Genomic DNA, 22,264 nt, shown 5'->3' with positions numbered 1-22,264 from the left:
TACGCTTCAGGTGATCAAGGGAGTAAATAAAAAATTATAACTAAAAAGAAAGGAACTATTTTTCTAAGCTGTTCTTTGTTTGCTCAGAGGGACTCCTCGCATTTTATTTTTAGTACCTGGGTCTTGTTGCTGAACTTCTTAACCTCTGTTTTCATTCCTCAAAGATTTACCCTTTTCTCCTTGCACGATAACTCTGAGGAGTTTTCCACCCTCAGATCTGTTGAAGGTCTCTTTCACAACGCACTCAAATGTGATAGAAATACTTTATTTAAATAGTATTTGAAAATTAAATAGATCAAGAGGAGAAGGGAAGATGACTAAAAACTTCTAGAAAAACTAAAGCAAAGAAAGCAAGCAAAGATCCTGAAGAGCTTCAATTTACCTGCAGTTCACTTTAGGTTAGTTGCAGAGTTCTGCAGAAAAACTAATTGATCTATCTACATAGAAGCACCCAACAGCAAAGAAAGCCACAGGTACAGTACACACTTGTACGAATTACCATCGTGATGCCAAGATTTTAAGACAGGCAGGTTGTTGTTTCAATTGTTAAACTTCCATATTCGGAATGACGATGTTCTGAACATGGGTTGCCCCAACATACAAGAATAACAATGGTAATTATCCATCCAGGGCTGTGTCCGCAATATTGTAGCTTAGTTAAAAGGCACCCAGTTTTATTAGCCAAACATTACTCTTCTACTTATCTTTTGTAAGCATTTGCTCTCCTAATATTTACAGTCTTAAAAAAACCCACATAAATAACTGTAGGATTTACAGGATATTAAAGCTTTTTTTGCATCATTTTTTGGCTGATTTTATGTAAGTGAAGGAAATAATTCTATCAGCATTTTCTAGCAATCCTTTCAAATTTACTTCCTTCTCAACAGTCCTAAAAGACAGCTGACTTCTCCTCAATATTGCACTCCATGTGGTAGACTTTAGTTATCCTGTGGATGCTGCCAAGGTGATGGAGTCCCTTGGTTTCCATCAGATTGTCAAAATGCTCAGCTGTGGCACAAGTTCTATGTGCTTCTAGTGTGCCCTGTTACTAGCCTGGCACTTTAATTCCAGCTGCTCTAGAACACTCTTAAACAAACTAAATCCCAAGTTTTACAGATAAACAGCATAGCAGGAGAATGTACGGCAAAGATTCAAACCTACAGAGATGGCCAAGGCTGGCATACGGACTCTATACTTACATACCTCACACACAGAAGTCCTTTTTTCCAATCCTGTGGGCACCCACTAGTGATTTTACCCCCCCCCCCCCCGTAGAGTTCATAACCTTAAGTCCAGCTTCTCTAATATTCACCTCCCAAGCTGGCTTCATTTAGTTCAATACAAGTGAGATGTACCGAGTTCTTTCAAAATTTAATTTCAACTGACTAAATGTGCTCTCAAGACTCGCACGTGTCCTAGAGTATCAACACTCAAGTTAATCACAGATTAAATCCATTATACTTACTTTCACTCATATAGAAATCCTTATTTTATGACCCCAGGAAAATGTACTTTTCCGTCTATTATAGGGTACAAGAACTGAATCCCCTGTGGGATTTTTTTATTCTGCAACTGACATATATACAGATGAACTTTGACAACAGTTAACAGCAAATGAGCTACAGCTCACTGTATCAATACAGGATAATTTTACACTGACAAAATCGTCCAGCAGTTAAATAGCATATGTTCTGACCTAGACTGATATAAAATTAATGCCCCAGGACTGCGCAGAAGCTTGATGTTCCCTGTGTCCCATTTTGTCATTTAATTTTAGATAGTAATTACATAATACATCATTTCTTAATGCAGCCAAATATGAAGCAAAGAATATTGATGACCCGTATTTATTCTGCGGATGTTAATATCGCAAAGGAATCTTTCATCCTCGAGCAGCATTTTGTTTCTCCCGTGCAACCTGGAACTTCATTATTTGTCCTGGTGTGAGAGTATCCTGGTGGTTTCGGTTAGTATGTAAAGGTGCAGTAATGGATGGACCTGAATTCCTTTTGCCCAAGTTCTGAGCCAGCCATGAGACACAAAGGCACAAAAAGCCCCTGAGCTAAATCACATAATTAAGATCTAATTAGGGAAACAAACCCACCTCCCAAAGGGTGCTTATACAAAATCAGCACACTCACAGCTTCCACAGAAGCAATGGATGTGCTGGACATCTTCCTGAAATAAATCTTTCCTTTAATTAAAAATAGTGAAGATGTACATGTTTCAGTCAGGTTCCATCAAAAATGGAATTGTAAAATTGTTAGTACGGCCTTAATTTGACAATAAAATGCATTTGCATGTGTTTAGGTATTTTTAACCGCTATATTACATATTTTACCTCACTCGGTCACTTAAGGGGATTCTGTCTCTCTTAAAACACTTAATTGTACTCAAGCATTTCAGTTCATGTGCTAAGGAAAGGTTCACCAAACATAAGAATATCTATTATTTTATTTAAATAGGAGACATGTATTAAGGCGAAAAAACCATTTCATTTTCTGCTGAACACTATAATAGATGTGAGAAGTATTCACCATCCAACAGGACACGCGCATGGCCCTTCAGGATTGCTGGCGTACGCACACGGTGCCGTCCCACTTCTCGGCCTCTCGGTGCAGCAAGAAAACTGTTCACGCAATCTTTTAAAATCACCCCCTACTAGCTGTGCATCTGGGGAGTAAGCACTTGGGAGGCTGACAGTGCCTAGAAATGTACAGTCATCAGTGTTTGTATGAATGATTAACATAGCCTTAGGCGGGCGTGAAATGTTCTGTCTTTACTTTCTGGTCTCCAGTGACATTATCAGGTAAATGAATGGTCAACAAATCAGGAATAAAAACAACCACCGCCACAAACCCACAATCACAAGTGCTGCTTCTCCTTACCAGCTCCTCGTGAAGTTGGGCTATGAGCTCGTCTCTCTCCTTCAGCTGCAGCTTCAGCACTGAGCATTCATCTTTTATTCCATCCTACAAAAACAACAAAAGACATCTTATAACAGGCTTATAACACTTTTACTTCGCTCTTGACAAGAACAGGCTGTTTCACATAATGTGAAATAATTACATTCAAGTAACGGAAACTCAGTTCTCCTTTGACATGTGTGGTATTTTCAAAAACATATTCTAAGCTGTTGCATAAACAAATCAATGCATCCAGAGACATTACACAGCCACGCGAATAGCTCCCTGAGCAGGAGTCCACTGCATTGTTTCCTGAATCTTTTCAGCCTTTTACTGAAGATCCTGCAAGGTCATTCCTTTCCAGTTAAGGAATGGCTAAGAACTGTTATAATTTTACTCACACACAAAACAACATTAGAGAAATATCAGTTTAAAAGCATTATTGTGAAGCTCTTGGAAGAGAAAGCACAACAGACATTGACAGGAAAACCAAAGCACCGTTCCCATGCATACATCGGTCAGCCAAAACAGCAGGAACTCAAGTATTAACTGCATGGAAGAAAGAAATTATTATACTTACCACTTAGCAACACAACCTGACTGTAACTCAATTTGACGTATGTGAAAAATCAACCTAATAGCTGAGACTGCAGTCAAACTCAGCTCCATGGGGCAATTTCATGAGTCAATCGTGTATTTTTGTGGTGTTCTGATTAACATCCAAGAGTAGAAACTCAAACGTAATGACTGAACTGTTGAGGAATAACAACCCAAACTAATCAGCCACCCACCTGGTCATACAAGTCTAAATGAAGAGCTGTATCCTTGAAGAAGGGGAGACACAATCCAACAGAGATTTCGAGTGAAAAATAAACTACATGATAACCAGAATTTCCTTACAAGGAATTGTCACAAGGGACACAACAGAGGAAGGGACTCAAAAAGGATGGCCAGCTCATAAAGACAGACTTTTTAATCTACTTTAAATACACTGGGGTTGCATGATTCAGGCTCTTAACTATGCCCACATTCCAGTAGATACTTGACCCGTGTATTCCTCCGCTTAGAAAAATAAGCTTATTTATAATGTTGGTTACAATTATGTATGCAAAATATTTCTCATGCTTTTGCAGATCTTGTAATATTTACAGAGCAAAAGAGAGTAACAGATTGGCATGTAAGTACAGCTGAGTTCAAGTGCCAAACACAAGCAAATGACCGTAGATTTAAAATTCTGCTAAGTAACATTGACCATTTCTAGTTACTAAATCGATATCCTTGGACACCTGAATCCTTACCATTCTGCAAAATGAGTTTATACCTGTATATTTTATCAATGTTGGGCTATCACTCCAATGAGAATGCAGATGCTGCGAAAATATTAATCAACACTCCGAATAATTGAATCGTACACTATGCATGTGTTCATAATCTACAGGTACACACCATAGCTTTGAGGCCATTTTGTTGAGTTTAATTAATTACATGGGCTACTTATTAAGTGTTATATGATATTCTCATTATTTTTATGAATGTTGTTCATGATCTCATTATGAAAAAAAGGGTAATTATTCTGCTCTCCGTTGCAGTATGTTCATAACAGGCTTGTCCAAAACTCTGCAAATACTTGATAAAAAGAGCAGCAGAATAACTGCTCATTTTTGAAACGTTAGACACAGCACGCTCCGTAAAGGAAGTGCTGTCTCTTCAAACTTTTATTAAATGCAGGTAATCAAACAGTTTTGCAGTCTAAATTCCAGGTGTGCTTCATAAAAACGCAAAAGCAGCTGTGTGCAAAATGTCCATTGTATTTTCCTCATTTATATTCTCTGATATTGTAAAAATACTGCAGGATTTAGCTGCATACTCACTATGGACCTGCTGTTATTATTGCACGTTTATGATCAGAATATTCTTTGACTTATCTTCATACTTCTACGAATTAGCACCCTCACTTCAGATGTAGCCTATAACAGCAATTGCTATTTGTCAGTTTAGTATTTCCCTATTTTAGTTTAATTCTATCTATCTGGGAAAATGCTGAACATAATAGCAAACGTGTCTCTCATCAGATTGGGTCAAAAGATGACAAACTGCACTGGATGTGTGAAGACAGCTGCAGCAGGTTATGCCTAAGTACCAAACCCCTCAATCATTTCCATTTGGAAAGCTTACTTTACACCTCTTCATACTTCAGAGCAAATAAGCACATTGTGCTTACTGTAATCAAAGCACTATAAACAGAACTAACCAAGTATTAGAGAAGATAGATTTGCTGCAATTTTCCTTTGCTACTAAACAGAATACACTGCCAAAACAGCACCATAAAATTAGAATGTTATAAAACTCATTTGATAAATGTGCCGAGTTTCCAATGCTAAGCAGATTGTTTACCAACTTGGGGTAATACAAACATCAGCAATTACTTAGGATGTAGTTTCTTTTAAAATATCATCCTGGAACAAACCGAACTAAGAAATTTAAAGCTGAATGTCAGGTTCAGAAAGCTATATAAATGCCATAATAGCTGAAGCTTCCCTTAAGTCATGCAGCAGATTCATACAACAAAACTGATAAGTTTCTGAATATCTTGAACACTCAGAAAACACAGGTTATTTTAACCTGTACAGGATGTTTGTGTCAGCAGTGCTGGAGTCCAGACTATGTACAGGATTATGGATATCTTCTGTGCTTCACTTTATACCATTTTTGGTGGATCTTACTAGAAATTGTAGAGAAGCACCATTACCTGTCTCTGGAAGGAGACCCCACTTGCAATTACCTGTACCGCATTGACACACGCGCTTTCATTAAAAGCAAAGGCATCTACATATTTGAGATGATTCACGTGAGTAGACATCTGGATATTACAGTCTGTGTCTACAGAAATGGCTTTTTTTTTGTCAGATCATGAATAGTTTTATTGGTTATTATTACTATTATTTGAGAGATGGTTCCCCAATATATTTACACCACAACAGATGAACACGGTATGACTTTTCAGCAGTATATTTTCCCTTTCTGCGTTCACTCCAACTCTACATATTACATCAGTTTATATCAATCCCTTTCAGTCACACCAAGAAAAACAAACTGCCTGGCTGCAATTCTTCATGTGTGTGTTAATCCTCATAAAACCTAATGCAATTCTATACTGTGTTCTACCCAAATCTCAGCTGCCCCATTGCTGCTGGTATATATACTTCTGTAGAAACAGACACAGATCATCTATTTGGTTTGGTTTGGTTTTGTTTTTTACAAGACCCTTATTTGCCAAGAGGGTTTCTTTACACAACAATTATCTTACAGCATTGCAAATGCTCTGGAAGACCTAATGCTACTTATTAATTCAAAGAAAACCTTTTATAATCAGGGTGGGATTGTTTGGTTTGGTATTTTGGACTTGCTTATTGTATTTTTACATTAAACCGTAACCATGAAGTTTAGCAATTCAGGATTCTCCTATGAACTGTCATGAACATCAGGGAAAAATAGCCCATTCATATCTAATATTCTGCTCTAGTACCAAATCAGCAAAATCAAAATCCGCTCAGGCTCTTACATGCAAACAACCTTGATCACTTAATACACATACTGACTCATATCAGAAAATATCTGTATCTATAACCTCGTACAGACATAACTTCACCCACCATTGAAATGCAGCCACACTTCACTGCTATGTCTCTGTTTCTTTCCACCAAGCAGAATGACAGAAACACTTTGGCCAAGATGTAAAAATATCTGCCAAATGCCACATTTTCAGAAAGTTTCATTACCTCCAAGCCAGTAAACGCACTCCTTCGTATCCAGAGAACTTGCCTTACATAAACGCTCGTTTTTCAGCCACGGTCCCTCTGGCTCCTCTAGAACCTTCCCTCGATCCACCACACTAGTTTACTATCGCCTTCAAAAACGTGACGCCACTTCCATTATTTTAGGTTGAATTCAACATTCATGCTTTAAAATATTCTTTCTCCTGCTTCTTGGACTCACAAGGAAGTTTTAGACAGAAGAAAAGCCTTAAATACATAGCGATTTGAACTTTCCCGGCTGCGAGCAAAAACACAACAAGCGGCCTCTTGTGCACAACCAAAAGACAAAATATATTTTTACATTTCACATATTTTTCATTTCCATTTTTAGATTGACCAGGATGATTCAGGTAGGAAACCAATGAATAATATACACGCTCAGGTCCCCCTATATTGGAATATTTCGAGTCTATACGTTTTGCAGAAGAAACCTGAACGACATCGTTCTTTTCCTAAAAATGAACTAAACATTTATTTAGGAGCGGGTAGTCTCTATAAAATTTTCCTCTGTAGAAAGAAACAAAGAAAAACCCTCATAATATCAAGATACCACGGGAAACAACAGTGGTCACGAAGCAAAAAGCGGAGACAACACCAACGGAGATTTCCTGGTGAGTACGGCTGCTGCTTCTGCTTCGGAGCAGCGTATTTGCTTTACTGTCTTTGTATACGCTGGGAGCATATGTTTTTCAGAACTTCTAAATAATACTAAAATACATGAAATGAACGGAGGTAATGATTAATTTGCCTGGTAATAGTATTGTAATTATGCCTGTGGGATTTGAATTAAAAGCATCCGAGGGCTAATAAGAACTAGTTAACTCCGGCAGGTCGCTGTGATTACCTATTACTTACTAGACTGCAGATGAGGAAAGTTGAAGGGCTACAATCTAAGAAAAAATAGGTAGTTCTTCTAGATAGGTATTCATATGAATCATCTCTTTCCACTCATAAATCTTACCATCTAATTCTTTAATATCTGTCATTACGGAAGTGTGGAGTCCAACCTTGCAGCCTCTCCTCTGCTCATTTTGGACAAACAGAGAAAAACGCCAAGAAACTCAGCCAAAAATGAGTTTGATGTTATATTCTTTAGGCAGTTTCCCAGAGATCCAGTTACTAAAACATTATTTGTAAATCATATTTTAAGTAAGTTGCGCGTGCCACAGAGGCATTAATGACGTTGTCACTTGCAGTGCAATCTCACTGTTAGATTCCTGCATCATTCTTACTTTGCCACCATTGCAGGGTCGTAGCTATTTACCCTCTCCCATTGTGGCGAGCAGAAACCAAACTCCCCTTGAGCAGACCTCTGCTGACTCCTGGGTTTTTTTTTGTCAAAAAAAAGGAAAATAGATGCATTTTGATGTTCCTCTTTCCCAGACAAGAGTTGTATCCTGACATACCCTCCGAGCAGCCCGGCCAATAGATGTGGTGAGTGAGACCGGACAGATTAATGAGCTCATTATAATTCATTAAAGAGTGATGTGGGGATGACTGCCTGCTTTAATTAGTTTTATTACTGTAGGAAATCGTTTTATATGCCAAGCTCATCACCAAGCATGCCTGGAAAACATTAGAGCGGTAATCAGACTTGAGATGGGAACCTTTCATTAGCCTGTAGGGCTAAAGGCACTTATAATGACAAGGATGGTATTAAGAAGATGGACACGAGAGTGGCTAGCATAAAATAATTTATCACGTCTAATAATTCCATGATAAACAGCATAATGGCGATTTCAAGTTAAAAATTTGGTGGAAGAGCCGTGTTGCTATGGCATAGCGTGCACTCTTTCTGTAATCATGCCGTTAGCTGACACTAATAGATTTAGAAGGTTTAATAGGTCAGGTTTGCTCAGATAATAAATCCTAATGCAAATTAACTCTGACTCAAGCATTCTAATGAAATGTTAATTGGCAAGTGGAATTTTTTAAGAAACATGTAGGCCTCTTTTCCCAGTCACCCCCAGACTAGCAAACACATTTCCACATATTTTTGTGGTAATTTAAAGTTGCAGAAAAACAACAGGTGAAATTATTTTGTAAATAACAACGGGTAAAAGACCCAAGGTAAAGTAGCAGTAGAATTGGATGGAAAAAAATGGAAAATTAGCTTAAGAGCTTTGGTCAGTCTGCAAAAGTCCCACTGAAGAAAGGATTACTTTCTACAATCCATTTTTGTAACATTTGAAGGCCTAGAACATACTCACATTCAAGGTCCCTTCATCATTACACAAATGGTTTAAGGTCTAATCTCTGTAACCTCAATAATTTATTGCAATCAAGTGACTACCTTATCATTTTCATTACACTCTCTTCACTCTAAGCAACAGTAAATCTTCCTAAGCCCTACTTTCCTGATTAGTTCTCTCTTTAATCTATTGTTAGGTATCGTTAGGCTCTATAACTTCAGGAGTTAGGTATTTAACACATACCATTCTATTTTCATGAGCTGCGTTGCTCAGTCACTCCCAACACCCACTAGCTCAAAGCCATTCTTTCTTCACAAGTTTTCTCAAACAAATCACCAGTTATTCTTGAATTTTCTAGTGCAAAAGAGCAAGTTTCTTTCTGATTATACAACAGAGCAACTGTCCATTGTTATTTGCTTCTTTTAAGAAAACAGCTCCTTCGTACAAGCTTTGCAAGGTTCCCCTTGGCAAGCTGCCCCACGGGGTTTTAGTTGAGAGTGATACTGTCAAGTCCAACTTATGCTGTTGGGTATTTTCACACTGCTGTTGTAATTATGGTTTATAAAAGTATCACAAATGGAGGGTTAACAAAAAGAAATAAAGATAGCCAGAGGTTCTTGGGATGTCTTCTGCACAGTTATCATAAAGGCAGACCTTGCTATTGCACTGTGGCTCACGGTACCAATAAATAAGCCGTACAACAGCCCAGGTTGCTATTACAATCTTACAGAATAGGAAGCCGAACACAAAGAACTACTAAAATATTCCCCAAAGGTTTCCAGTTAATTGAGAGTGGTCAGGGTGAACCAACACTACCAAACCTGAAAATATTTATTGATAAGATTTCAGGTTTTACGTTCAATCATTGAAACAGATGGAGGGAATTTTGTTGCTGTTACTTCAGGAGCGATTAATAGCGATTTCCAATCAGTATGTCCATGATTCTCCATCACGTACATAATCTTTATGAGGCACTAACAGTATCCTTCGCGACTGAAATGCAACACTTGGTCCAACACGTGAACTGGGAATCATTTTATGTTTTACTACTCCACTGTAAGGAGAAACATTTTGTGCAGCTCAAGCCATGAAACAGCGAACAGAGAAACACAACAAACCCACTGCACTGTACTCATCTGACAACTGTACACAGTGTGTTTATTGGAGCTACAGAAAACACAGCAACTGCACCAATGCAAGACACAACAAACCTCTCTGTCCGTAAAATTTGTGCAACACCACCATTTTTCATATATATAGGATAAAGTTAGCTGTAGCTCAGCTAATCCACGTAGACTGATCATGCCACATGTTTTGGAGATGGTCAAATTACTGTCATTTTATCTTGTTCTCATGTATATTACATAATATACATGCAGTTTTCTGGGGGCTGTGGTGTGGAACTGGGGTTCAGAATCCAATCTCAAGCAAGGCAGTAACACAAGGGACACTGAAGAGCAGTTTTGTCTTCCTATTTGAGTTGATTCCCCCTGAACTTGAAGTGTAATTGCCCCTGATAACACAGATTTAATGTAAAGGCTGCTTTTTGTCTGTTTGAAGAGCCATTCACCATTCGGAAAAGTTGTGTTTGCCCTGGAGTAAGCCCCGTTAGATTCAATCATGCAGTTTTGTTTAGCAAGGGGATTATCTTGTCTTTTAACTCAAAAGGTTTATCACTTATCATAATAAATCTCTTTGGGAAAACAAACAAAGTGAAACAGAAGCAACAAATCCAAGATGATTCTGGAGTTTGGGTTGGGTTTTGTTTGGTTTGGGGTTTTTTATTTGTTTTATAAAGAGAGATCAAGAGGGTGGGAAACGCCCCATGCAAGTGATGACATTTCTTGTTTCCTTCTGCGTTACAGTCCAAATACTCCGAAAAGTTTCATTCTGTTCACCAAGTCTGCTTTATTTATTATTGTACCATAACAACAGCTTAACACCATTTTGGAATGGTCCTCTGAGATATCATGAGACTGATTTACATACCTTCCATTTTCTTTTTATAAGGGTACACAACAGAATCCATGTGTACAGCGAACGCTTAGAATTCTTACTCCTGTTGTTCAGATGTTTTGTAAATCACTGTGTCTTACACAATAAAGACACAGTAGGAAAATAATTTGTTGACTTGTTGAGAAAATAGTTTGAAAATCCCTGTTGAATTGGTCACTGAATCTGTAAATGATGCTAATACTGTTCCCTGGCATCACTGATTATTCTATTTATATCAGACCAGCAGTGGAAAGAATACAGACCCACTTCTACCACTTGTCCTCGGTTGGTCGTACTGACAACAAAAGCTGTTGCTAAAGTACCTGGCCACCTACACAACAGCTTTAGTTTTGTTTTGTTTTAAAAACTAAGAGCAATAGGATTCTTCAAGTATTCAATTATATACGTGTGGACAGAAACAAATGAGCTGCACTTTCAAAATAAACTCCCAATTCTAATTCCTCCAGTTTTCAGGTACCTGGCATGGAAAATGCAAACACTGGAAATTATGCTTACTTCTGTGTTTGGAACAACTACATTAATAAAAACTATTATTTTGTTTAAAATACTTATGTTTGAAGAAAAACGGTTATTACGTTATATATTATATATTATTATATTATTTAAAATAAATTATAAATTAATGCACAAATCTCCCTGTTTCTCAAGGAAGCAGTTAGAATGTGTTCTAAAGGTGGTAACACAGCCCTTCGGTGTGTTATTAGTGCTCTATTCACCGCAGTGTATTTCATTACCTTTTCTCAAGTATGTCTTTTTGAAATCCATATTGAAAGGTATGGTATCAATCATATTATATTGAAAAATAAATGCATATTTTTCATCAGTATAACCCGTTCATTACAAATGACTTATGCAAATAATATCATTGATCTGCATGTCAAATTAAGTCTTTAGGACTCCAAAGATGTGCAAGATTTCATTCACCTTTATTTATTTCCAAGAAAAAGGAGTTACTGTCCTATACTCATGCTCTTTCTAGTTACCTTTTAAACAAAGGTCAAACCCAAGCATCAGTCCTGACCGTGAAAAGCAAGAGCAAGGCAGAGACTAAACTAAGCAAAGTACTGAAAAACAATCAGCAAAATAAGCCTGAAATATTAAAGGCTATATATTTATGTACCTAGAATAAGAAGCAGATTATGCCTATTAACCTAGACCCTGGTTTAAGAACTGTTAGCAGTCCCTCTTGTACAGCTAATTATGTGTTTTCAGGCTTATAACTTCTCTGTTGCCTTGCTCAATTCAAATTGCATAGAACAATTAGCTTACGTCAGCACATCAGGAGTGGAAGAAAGGGTTATTTCTCAGTTAACTTCCTCATTTGGAGATGAAATGAACATCTGAAGGAAAGAAGATGCCTGCTCTCAGGTTAAGTCCAGCTGATGGACACTGAGTGCTGGGAAACTCTTCCTGAGAGTGGATCTGCTCATGGCAACGCCGCAAAAACTTCCCATTCAAACACCTCTGGTCTGACAGAAAAGCAAGCGGAATTTAGACCTATCGTTTCCTCGGCTGCTGCTATATTTATGCGCCATTGGCGTTAGCTTTGTCCTATAAAAGTCAACTGCTATTTCCCAAAAATACAAAATGGTTGATTTTGCAGTTAAAGAGCAGAAGTTTTAACAAAAATTAGGAGAGAAAAATCAACCGGGTGTGAAACTGCTGTGGAAATACACATGTTTTCATCTGATTATTTCCCCCCGGCAAGGAATTTAGACATGTGAGAATCCTATGACAACAATTAGAGAATGACTGAGAAATTGCCGTTGTGGAGATTCTGTCCTTCAGTGCCTTTCAGATTGCGGATGAGGAGTTTAATTAAGGCTATAAACCAGGGGCAGAATGTATTTCCATATCTATATATATGATTAAACACCTGTCCTAATGGGGTCCTGATCTTTCAAGATGGTAGTAAGCACTCTGTCTGATGGGTTACATCTTCAAGGCAAACGCCAGAATTTACTGTCATTGTTGATCCAATGACTCACTTGCACAGAAGTTTCCATCACATTAAAAGGTGCCTCCAAATAATTTCTCCTCCGTGCTAGGGAGAGACACCACTTTGCCTCTTTGGTCTGCCATATATACAGAAGAATTCACGCAAAAGTCTATGAACACTTCAACATCTTTCATTTCTAAAATGCCAGTTACATCTGAAATAGGGTATGCCAAATTCCAAAGCATTAAGAAATTTGCTGTCATTCTAATAAGCTTCATACGGATGCATGCAAAGAAGCACTAACAAAACAACATAATTACTTGCGCACAAAATTCACCATCCGCTCCTCCACCAAGGTCCTTTTCCACAATATGCAGAGAACCAATTTCTCACCCCCTGCGTATCTCCAGAGTCGTACAGCGATGGAGGGTTTGCCCCATTTATTTTCCCCAGAGCTGTTTGCAACTTCAGTCACTGACAGTTTGAACCGGTACAAGCACACTTAGTTCTTGTTATGAAAATTAATGGGCCTACGCAAAGTAGCAAGCCTGTGTGCTACACCTCCAGAGCTGAGCAGTAATTCTTTATGTCCTACAGAGAGATGAACTTAGGTTGCGGAGAGCAGAAAAAGCCAGACTGATTTTGCAGAGACATCAAATCAAACAAAAACCCCAGAGCAGACCTCCTCCACTAAAACAGCGGCACAGACTTTCTTCATTCAATGGCAAGAAGCAATTTATGTGAGAAACACAGTGGTTTATGGTACCATAAAGATCAAGCTGGGCAGCCCCTATCTGTCTCTCTACAAGAGCAGGATCTGTTCTGCATCTTATTGCCTGGTGGGTTTATAACTTTTCACTCTCACTCCCACAACTTGTAAAGTTGCTGGTGTGTAGCCAAATCTGTCAACAAAAGGATTAAATTATTTCACTCCTCATAAAACATCAGATAAATTATTTACTGTTTAACCCTATTGCAAATTCTCTACTAAACCTCGCAAGGAAAATCCTTTCTGCACTGATACAAATCAGCTATTTTAAAATGCTTTAGGAATGCTATCAGCCTTTGTAATCCAGCTCATTAAAAGCGAAGTAGCATATATGCATTAAGTATGAATGAGATCAAACAGCATTAACTTTCTAGTCACCGAAAGTAAATACAATTCTAATTCATTAGCAAAAAAACCATTTGCTGCACAGGAAGTTTGCTGACTCAATCACTTTTCTCAGTGCTAAAGAAGGTGCAAATATATATTCAAAATATATATACGCGACACAACAGAAGAAGAAAATATATATAAGCCAGCTTATTTCTAGACAGCATAACCTGCTATACACAATACAAATGTATACATTTGAAAACAGACACGAACTATACAATCCTCCCCAGTGGCTGAAAATGAAATCCTACAATTCTTGGGAAAAAAAACCCCAAACAAACAAAAACCACATACAAAAAGTGTATGCGGTTGCTGATGGATACAGGTGACAGGCTGCCTACACATTAAGCTCAGTCCCAGTTCAGACACAGTTTCTTATCAACAATAATCAACACCAAAACAGCCACAGTAATATAAATAATGCCATATTTGTACAAGCAGAATTTAATTTTCTTGTACAACCACATAAAATGAATGTTTTATCAAATACCCGAACTCCCGATGTGTAAGAAAGTAATTTGCTGAAAGACTGGGTGCAGTTTTCATCTTTCATTCTTGCCCTGGGAAGAAAGGCAATCCTGCGGAAATCATCAAGAAGAAATGATGGCCTAAGGAATCAAGGCAGGGTTACATCAAGAAATGCCCACGGCTGAAAACCGAGTATTCAAGACTCTTTTAAAGAGGCAGCCCTGCTGGAAAACTGCAGTTCCAGCAGGACGAGATATTCAAATCAACGAAAAGACAGCAAAGGAAAACGAGTTTGATGTTACAGACCATAAGAGACAAGATTTTAATGAGCTAGGAAAAGAAACCCCCACAGACTGGGCCTTGAGTAGAGAACGCACCCGGACAGGAACATAAGCCAAGGGGCATTTCCCACCGGGAATATGATAATTGCAGATTGAAAATCAAGGGTCAGAGCAAATGAGGTGGCACAAGGAGGTGAGGACGCCAAATCTCTGGATGCTACATGAAAAGCGTGGGGTTTGACAGAAAGGTGAATATGCCCAATACTTTAGGCTCTTTTCCTTTCCCCTGACAATGCTATGATCACTATATGTGATTTCTGTACCATTTTCCATCTCTGAATTCAGATAACATGGCCCACACGTGGTTGGCAGAGCACTTGACCTGTGCCTCTCCCATTTAACCCACGTCTGAAAATAGCCGAGCGTAGTACTCATTCTCCTAAGACAGAAAGGATGGATCACCAGCTCATATAAGCTTCACTAGTTAAGGTTTCATAAATGTTTTATGACTTTATATGGTACCTACTATCAAAAGAATGGTAATCATAATGTGATTTAATGGAGGAATGTGTATATCCTGAAACAGATTTGACAGAAAATAATAAAAATTTACTCGAAGCTTCATATAATAATCAAATTCAATACCAGATGGTATTACCTTCGCACTGACAAAGACATTCCATCTCTGCTTTCTGTCACTAGAATAATTTTCATGACAGAAATTAAAATATGGATCACTTTTTTCCTCTTTTAATGTAGCTGAAGTTACTATAAGAAGGTATCTGTATTTTTTTTAAACACAGAATGGTCAAAGAGCCACCGGAGGACAAGAAAGAATCAAGAAAGGGATTACACCCCATCGATTCCCCTCTCGAGAGCCAAGATGCTCTGGCTCATTCTCACCACTGCACTTGGCCATCTCATCCTATCAGCAGGCACAAGTCACAGCTTATCCCCTCCCATCATACAAAACAGTTCAAGCATTTCCATCCTCACACTTCTCATCGTTCAGCAAAGCTCCCGATATTTTTAAAAGCACACAAAAATGTGGAGACTTTCATTGTAATACAAAGGATAAGAGACTTACAAACACATGGAGTTTGGGTCTGGAAAGACAAGTCAATGAAGTTTCTGATGTTTCGGCACGGATCTAAACCCAGATGGGGCTTCTCATTTTCTCAGGAGGGTTCCCTTGTCAGAAGGTGACCACGATTCAGGGACCAACTCATGCTGAAGGTGGGGTGTAAAAACCTCCGATGGACAATATGATGCTGTCCCCCGGCAAGGGATGCTCTGGATTACATCCTGCTACAGTTTACGATCAGGCATCAAACTTGTATCTTTCATCATCTGAGCTCCAGCTAAACTGGTTTTAAAAGTACGTGTAAAAAAATCAGCTGTGCAATAAAACACTTCAAACTGAAAGATATCATTTCGGCTTTCCAAAAAACACTAATGCTATGTAACATCGGGTAATAAAGTCATACTGAATGCAGAATCAAGATAGGGAGATGCCAGTGTGCTGTATGAGAACAAGTACAACAGGAACTGAGCTCTAATGACACCATCTTGAAAAAATTTGGTAAAAATCACAAGATTTTTCTAATCAGGATTAAATGAAAACAATTTACGCTCATTTGGACTGTTAAGTGAAGCACTTCCCGCACCTCATTTTTGGTTTTGGAAACCTTTAGAAATTAATGATGATTTGACAGATCTTTTATCTGTATAACTATGTTCCCTGGGTGTAAAACACATGTTACGTATTACTCAAATATCATATTCCACAGACCTAGCTTGTTGCTGATTAAAAAGTACCATGCATCTTCTGTGAACTATTATCTTGCATCCATATCCTATCAGAGAGGTTAAACAGATCTCTCAGGTACAAATAAGATGCTCTGGATATTCACCAAATGTCCCTTTGGGGCTCACAGGTCTGTGCTGTCTTTTAGCAAACATTCATTACAGTACACTCACAATATCCAAGCCGTCTCGTTGCCACGCGATGGCTCTTCATTCCGCAAGAGCAAGTTTGTTAAAGTCATTTCCCTGCGTATCTGAGGGCACGACACCACTTCAGCTCTTCCATTTTTTTAAGCTCTGTTTGTACAACAGATAAAGACACTGGCAGTAAAAACGGCAGATTATAACTTTTTCTTCTGAACTGGGCATGGCCAGATAAAGGAATGCTAACTTTCTTTTTTAAAGAAAGAAATAATTGCTATTACTACAACACAACCACAATATTGTTACAAATATGCAAAAGATTTTAAGTTGGAGTGCTGGTGAATTTGCTTTTATGTACTTAGAGGGGAACATAATTTTCCTCGAAACTACTGATTAGGGCAGGTTTTTAAATCTTATCATATGCATGTGATTAAAAACAACTAGAGCGAGCTAATTGCAACATCTGTAATGCAAGGTGTCAATCCTCTGTCACATTCATGATAGGGAAAAACTAATTAAGACAAAGCTGTATTAGGCAAGACATTGCCTGTCCCTTCCACGCACACCATACCTCATCTTAGTTTGATGGAGCATCCTCAGACCTGCCAAAAAGTTGTAATTGAATGACAACATTCATAGCAGTCAAAGGGTCAGATGCCAGTGTGGACTATGCGATGTGAATTGATATTCTTATAACCAATTAGCACTGCCATGATTTTCAATATGCAGCCTGCAGGACCATGTCCACTGCCCTATTCTTACCTATTTTGGCATCTAGAACAGTTGCGAGTACTAATATTTTGCACATCTACCATGGCTGCATTCTGAGCCCTTCAAAGGATGAATAAAATGAGTGTTACTGTACCACTACAAAGAATACACGTACTCTGGCAGTTCTGCAAGTAGATCTGGAATCACCTGCATTACCGCCCCCCAGAAGACACGCAGCCCCTGGGACAGAACTGCTGTATCCTCCAGTTGTCGCTTTTGTACCTTAAACCCACGGCCACCTTTCTCTAGAAATAAACCACTAAAACAGCACAAGCCTTACACTATTTGCAATTTAAACACATTCTTGTCAACCACAAATGGAAACTCCCACCCCTGCAATCTTCTCCCTTTTGTCCACACAGAAAGAGAAAGGAGAATCCAGTGCTACTGTTGAAAAGAATGCCAGGTAAATGCAGTCCTTTCTTCTTCTTGACAAGAGCCTTTGATTGACATCTGATTTACTTTTTTTTCCCCTTTTTTCCTTTATTGGCCTTCTCTTTCAGGAAACAAAGGCGAAGGAGAGGATGAGTACACCGTGTCATCAAGAGCTACACAAACGCAGCTCGGAACAAGAGCAGCTGCAATCTGAAAATAAAGCAGCCTAGGAATCGACAGCATGTTTACAGCAACTATTTCTGTAAGAAATATATACCTGTATCTGTGGGTGGATATATATCCGGGGAAAATCAGTTCCCAAGTGAGCCTGCTAGTAGAGTTTATAATAAAATAAACTTTATATTAAACTTCCTAAAAACTCCATAAAGAAGTCTGAAAGGCTTTTAACTCGCACAATCCAAAAGGCTCTGCTAGAATTAAAGCAAGAACGTGGAGTTTGCTCTAAAGCAGAATAATGGCTGGTTGTTTAGATGGACTTTATAAGGACTTTGGTAAAAAACGTTCTGTTTCCGTGCACAGAAAAGCAACCTGTAAGCTTAGGTGTTCTCGACCAGATCATTGCCACCCACAAAGTTCCTGGAAGAGGTTTCATTCAGATAATTCTGCACTAGCCTGTCACACAAGGAAAAAAAAGTTTTGTTTGACTAATAATATAAAGTATTACCATTTACTGTAAGTCACTTGCAGTTCAATTAATGGTTTAATGGAACGAGCAGGTCCTGCGCCAAGAGACACGGTCCTGCCCTTCACTCAAGCCGAGATCCTGTGTGCCATCAAACGGGCATCTGGCGGGTGATGGCACCAGAGAAACAAGGCTGGAAGCGTCACTGCTGTTCCTGGCAGCTTGAGATTACACCAGGTCTGAGAAGATTAGGCCAGAGAAGTCAGCACCACGGTGCAAAGTGGAAAATCCTTAAATCTGGATTTTCTGCCATTGACAAGATGCTTAAGCCACTTCTTCACAGCTCCACGGTGTAGTTTCCCTTCTATTTTGTTACTTTAAATTGGAACATTTTCAAACCTCCCCCTTCCTCCAGCCCATCCCTGCTCTCCACATTGAAGAATAATAATAATGATCTACTTTTTAAAGAAAAGAACTAGGGAACTTCACAACTCCTGGGTGTTCTATGACCCAACGACTCCATGCCTGCACAACAGAGTGTGGCAGACCTGCCAATCTGTACTATATTTATATATATATATATATTTATATATATATATATACACACACACACTTTATTGCAGTGACTTTTTTTTAAATACTCTAAAGAATTTCGGGCAGGTAATAAAGATTGACAAGCATACAATTTATTCTGTACGTCATCTACTACACAGATACACTTTACATTCCTTCTCTAGACAACTTCTCTTGCTTGAAACAAGGTCATTTTGGATTATCAAATTCTATTCGGGATTATTGAGTCTTCTCAGTTCAAATCGTAATGGATGGTATTGATCTTTGATCTTCACATTTATGTTTTCATCGTAGGTCTTAAACAAAACTGAGGGTCCTTGCTCACAAACCAAACATGTGCTGTCAAGTAGAGTTGGGCAGAGAATCACACAGATCAGAACATCACAAAATGTGCCTAAATCTCCTATGTACCTGATGTTTAAAATATAAAAAATGCCTTTAAGTCTAATAGCTGCAGCCTAATAATTGTTTAAATAAGCTCTAGTGAAATAACAGAGATTTAATACACAACTGTCAAGAGATGTGTCGCCCTAAAATTATGTATTTTTACTTTTCCCAGCTAATTCTTGTTTGTCAGCAATTCATAGGAGACAGAGTTCTTCCAGTCCCCTGACAAGTAAAGCAGCAAATTAAACCAAATGGGACTAGAAGGGCACACAAACGACAAATGGGAAATGAACTTTTATCTAAGCCCTGCTGGGTTAGCCAGCATAACGGGACAATAAGTCCTTTCTCCTGGTGACCAGGTACTCCACAAATCTCAGTATGTCTAGTAGCTTTTCTTGGCTTACAGGCAGTTCTTATCATGTTCCCATTTGGTATATAAATAATAGTTGATACTCCTAAAAAAATACATAGGAAGTTAAGCAGACACATTAATGCTTGCTGTATCCTTCCTCAGATGAGGAGTGAACTACTCAACAATATAGACTTTAAATTGAATTTTAAAATGCCAGTGGTGTCCTCCATTTACTCTTCATAATGAGATGATAGTTGTCACACAAACAATATTATCGCTACAAGCATATCATTTTGCTAAGGCTGTAACATCATCATATTCCTAGGTAACTGAGTAGGGTTTAGTATCTTTTTAAAGCTCTTTTGTAGTCTTTTTATCTATCAGACTTTTATTCAGTACTCTTCAATAATTTTACAGCTAGAGTTGCACCTTAAATAAACATCAGTAATTTCTGTAAGGTGTTTCTTTGATGTATGTTTCATTATTGCCATTTTGTTTATACCACCATGATACCTGTAAATGCTAATTTTTATGCCAAACAGTTTTAATACCAGAAACAGCTATCACAGCTCGTCAAGGGCACGGAGCACATTCCTCAGCACTGAATAACAGCGGAAGAACTGGAGTTCAACCTTCTCTGGAGGAGACTCCTAACGACACCTCTGGGGACAAGAATCACACTATGAAATACAACCAGCTCTCAGTAAGAAGCCCAACAAGACCCCAAATCCTTCCCTTCAAAACCATAATTGCCCAAAGGACCGGAAAAGAGTAAGAGCCAATCTCTGAGAAGCTAGTAAATCTCATAAGATGCTCATATTTTTCATGACATCTTTTTTCCAATGGGACAAAAGGAATACTCCCCTCTACGCATACCAGCAGTGATTCTCATCATATAGTGTATTTAAAAAACAGGATTAACATCAAATGTCACACCACAGATGGTATTAGAACACTTTTTTTAGTAAAATATTTATAGAGATTTTTTCTTGTGCTAGCCATGTGGTATTTTGTGCAATAATTTTGTTCAGTTACAGCTGATATCACGGAGACAAAAAGGAGTCAGGAAGGTGAAATGATGAACAGGGATAAAAAACCCAAAAACCACAGATGGAAAGAGCCACCTGATAAACCGAACCCATGCAGGGCAAAGAAAGACGGTTTCTGTTGATTCAACCTAAAGATTGGCAAACTCCACTAAACATCTTGGTTGTAAACACTTTGGGTACACTGCCAAATGCTCGATTTTGCTCAACAGTCTAATGGTGCATTAGTCCCAGCACGACAGAGTCAGGTTCGTTTGGTTTCGCCCACATAACATCCCCATACCAAGGTATGAGGATGTTACTCGATTCATTGGAAGAACATCCACTTCCTTAACCCAAAGGACTCATCAGTAACTTCCTTTAATCATTCTGAAGTCTAAGCTGATCCTACGAAAACTACATCTCAAACATACACACAAAAAATATTTGCTGATAACAGGCCAGCATGGCAGAAAAGTAGCACCACGCAGCTTGTGTATATTGTATTATATATCTGCAGGGACATCTTTCCTGCTGAACCCTTTGATTAATTTCCCTGGCAACACTCTCAAGTCTTGTAATGCAGAAAAGTCAGGTTAAAAGCGTCTCCTCTACATTAATCTGCCTACAGACTAATTTAATGCAGGTACAAACTACATCAGTCACATTGACTAGGATGGTAATTTTAATTACTGCTTCAGTCACTGGTCCAAACTCCTGGTCAGCGGTGTCCCACAGTGCACAGATCATGCTTTGCAAGGCACCTGGGCAGACGTCATTCCTTCATTACACAGGAGAGCAGCAGAATGGTCTATCTGACATTATGTGACACCCATCCAACCATTCACCAGCCACCCATCTCAAACCGGACATCTTCGACACAACCAACCACCCAGGAATGCAGCAGCGGCCGGGCCTGGACTCCCTTTGGCTCTTGCCGTGTGAAATAACAAGCCCCAAATCTACAGAACCACCACTCCAAGTTCTCCGAACACAGAGCAGTGCTTGGTTTGCTTCTCAGCTTTTGTTTGACTTAAGTCACGCAACTGTTTCTTGACTATTTGTTTCTGTGCCGACACCAAAAGCTGCCCGTTTGCAGTCAGATCCTTCTCACCTTCCTCCTGACAAACCAATTGCACCCAGAGGGATCCAGGCACTGCCCAAATCAATCAGCCTCACTCCACAACATCATCTTCAGTCACATTTTTCAGCCTGCCAATACAGCCTGAAGGGATGAAGCTGCTGCAACAGGACAGTCAAACAGCAACCTCTTGGATACATTGCAAAAGAACATTTGATGCACTTTTAAATCATAATCATAAGCCAATTTAACTTAATCTGTTCCCTCATGAGGCAGGCGCTTGGATTCAGTTAGCTTTGCCTTTTGGGACCCTTCTGGGAATGCTCTTATG

The 22,264-nt window shown here is 38.7% G+C and overlaps 1 protein-coding gene across 7 annotated transcripts in view; it reads right to left on the bottom strand.

The window, feature by feature from the left end:
• CCSER1 (coiled-coil serine rich protein 1) overlaps positions 1-22,264 on the bottom strand; it is a 436,344-nt gene that overhangs the window by 201,124 nt on the left and 212,956 nt on the right. For all 7 annotated transcript variants that reach the window (XM_071808258.1, XM_065837729.2, XM_071808257.1 and 4 more), the window contains exon 8: positions 2,889-2,972. In XM_071808258.1, coding sequence (XP_071664359.1) covers positions 2,889-2,972 — 84 coding nt within the window. The remainder of the gene's footprint in view (positions 1-2,888; positions 2,973-22,264) is intronic.

Source organism: Patagioenas fasciata, chromosome 4, assembly GCF_037038585.1.
Source record: "Patagioenas fasciata isolate bPatFas1 chromosome 4, bPatFas1.hap1, whole genome shotgun sequence".
Classification (NCBI taxonomy): Eukaryota; Metazoa; Chordata; class Aves; order Columbiformes; family Columbidae; genus Patagioenas; species Patagioenas fasciata.
The sequence above is the reverse complement of the archived record's forward strand: the minus strand, read 5'-3'. Positions and strand labels throughout refer to the sequence as shown.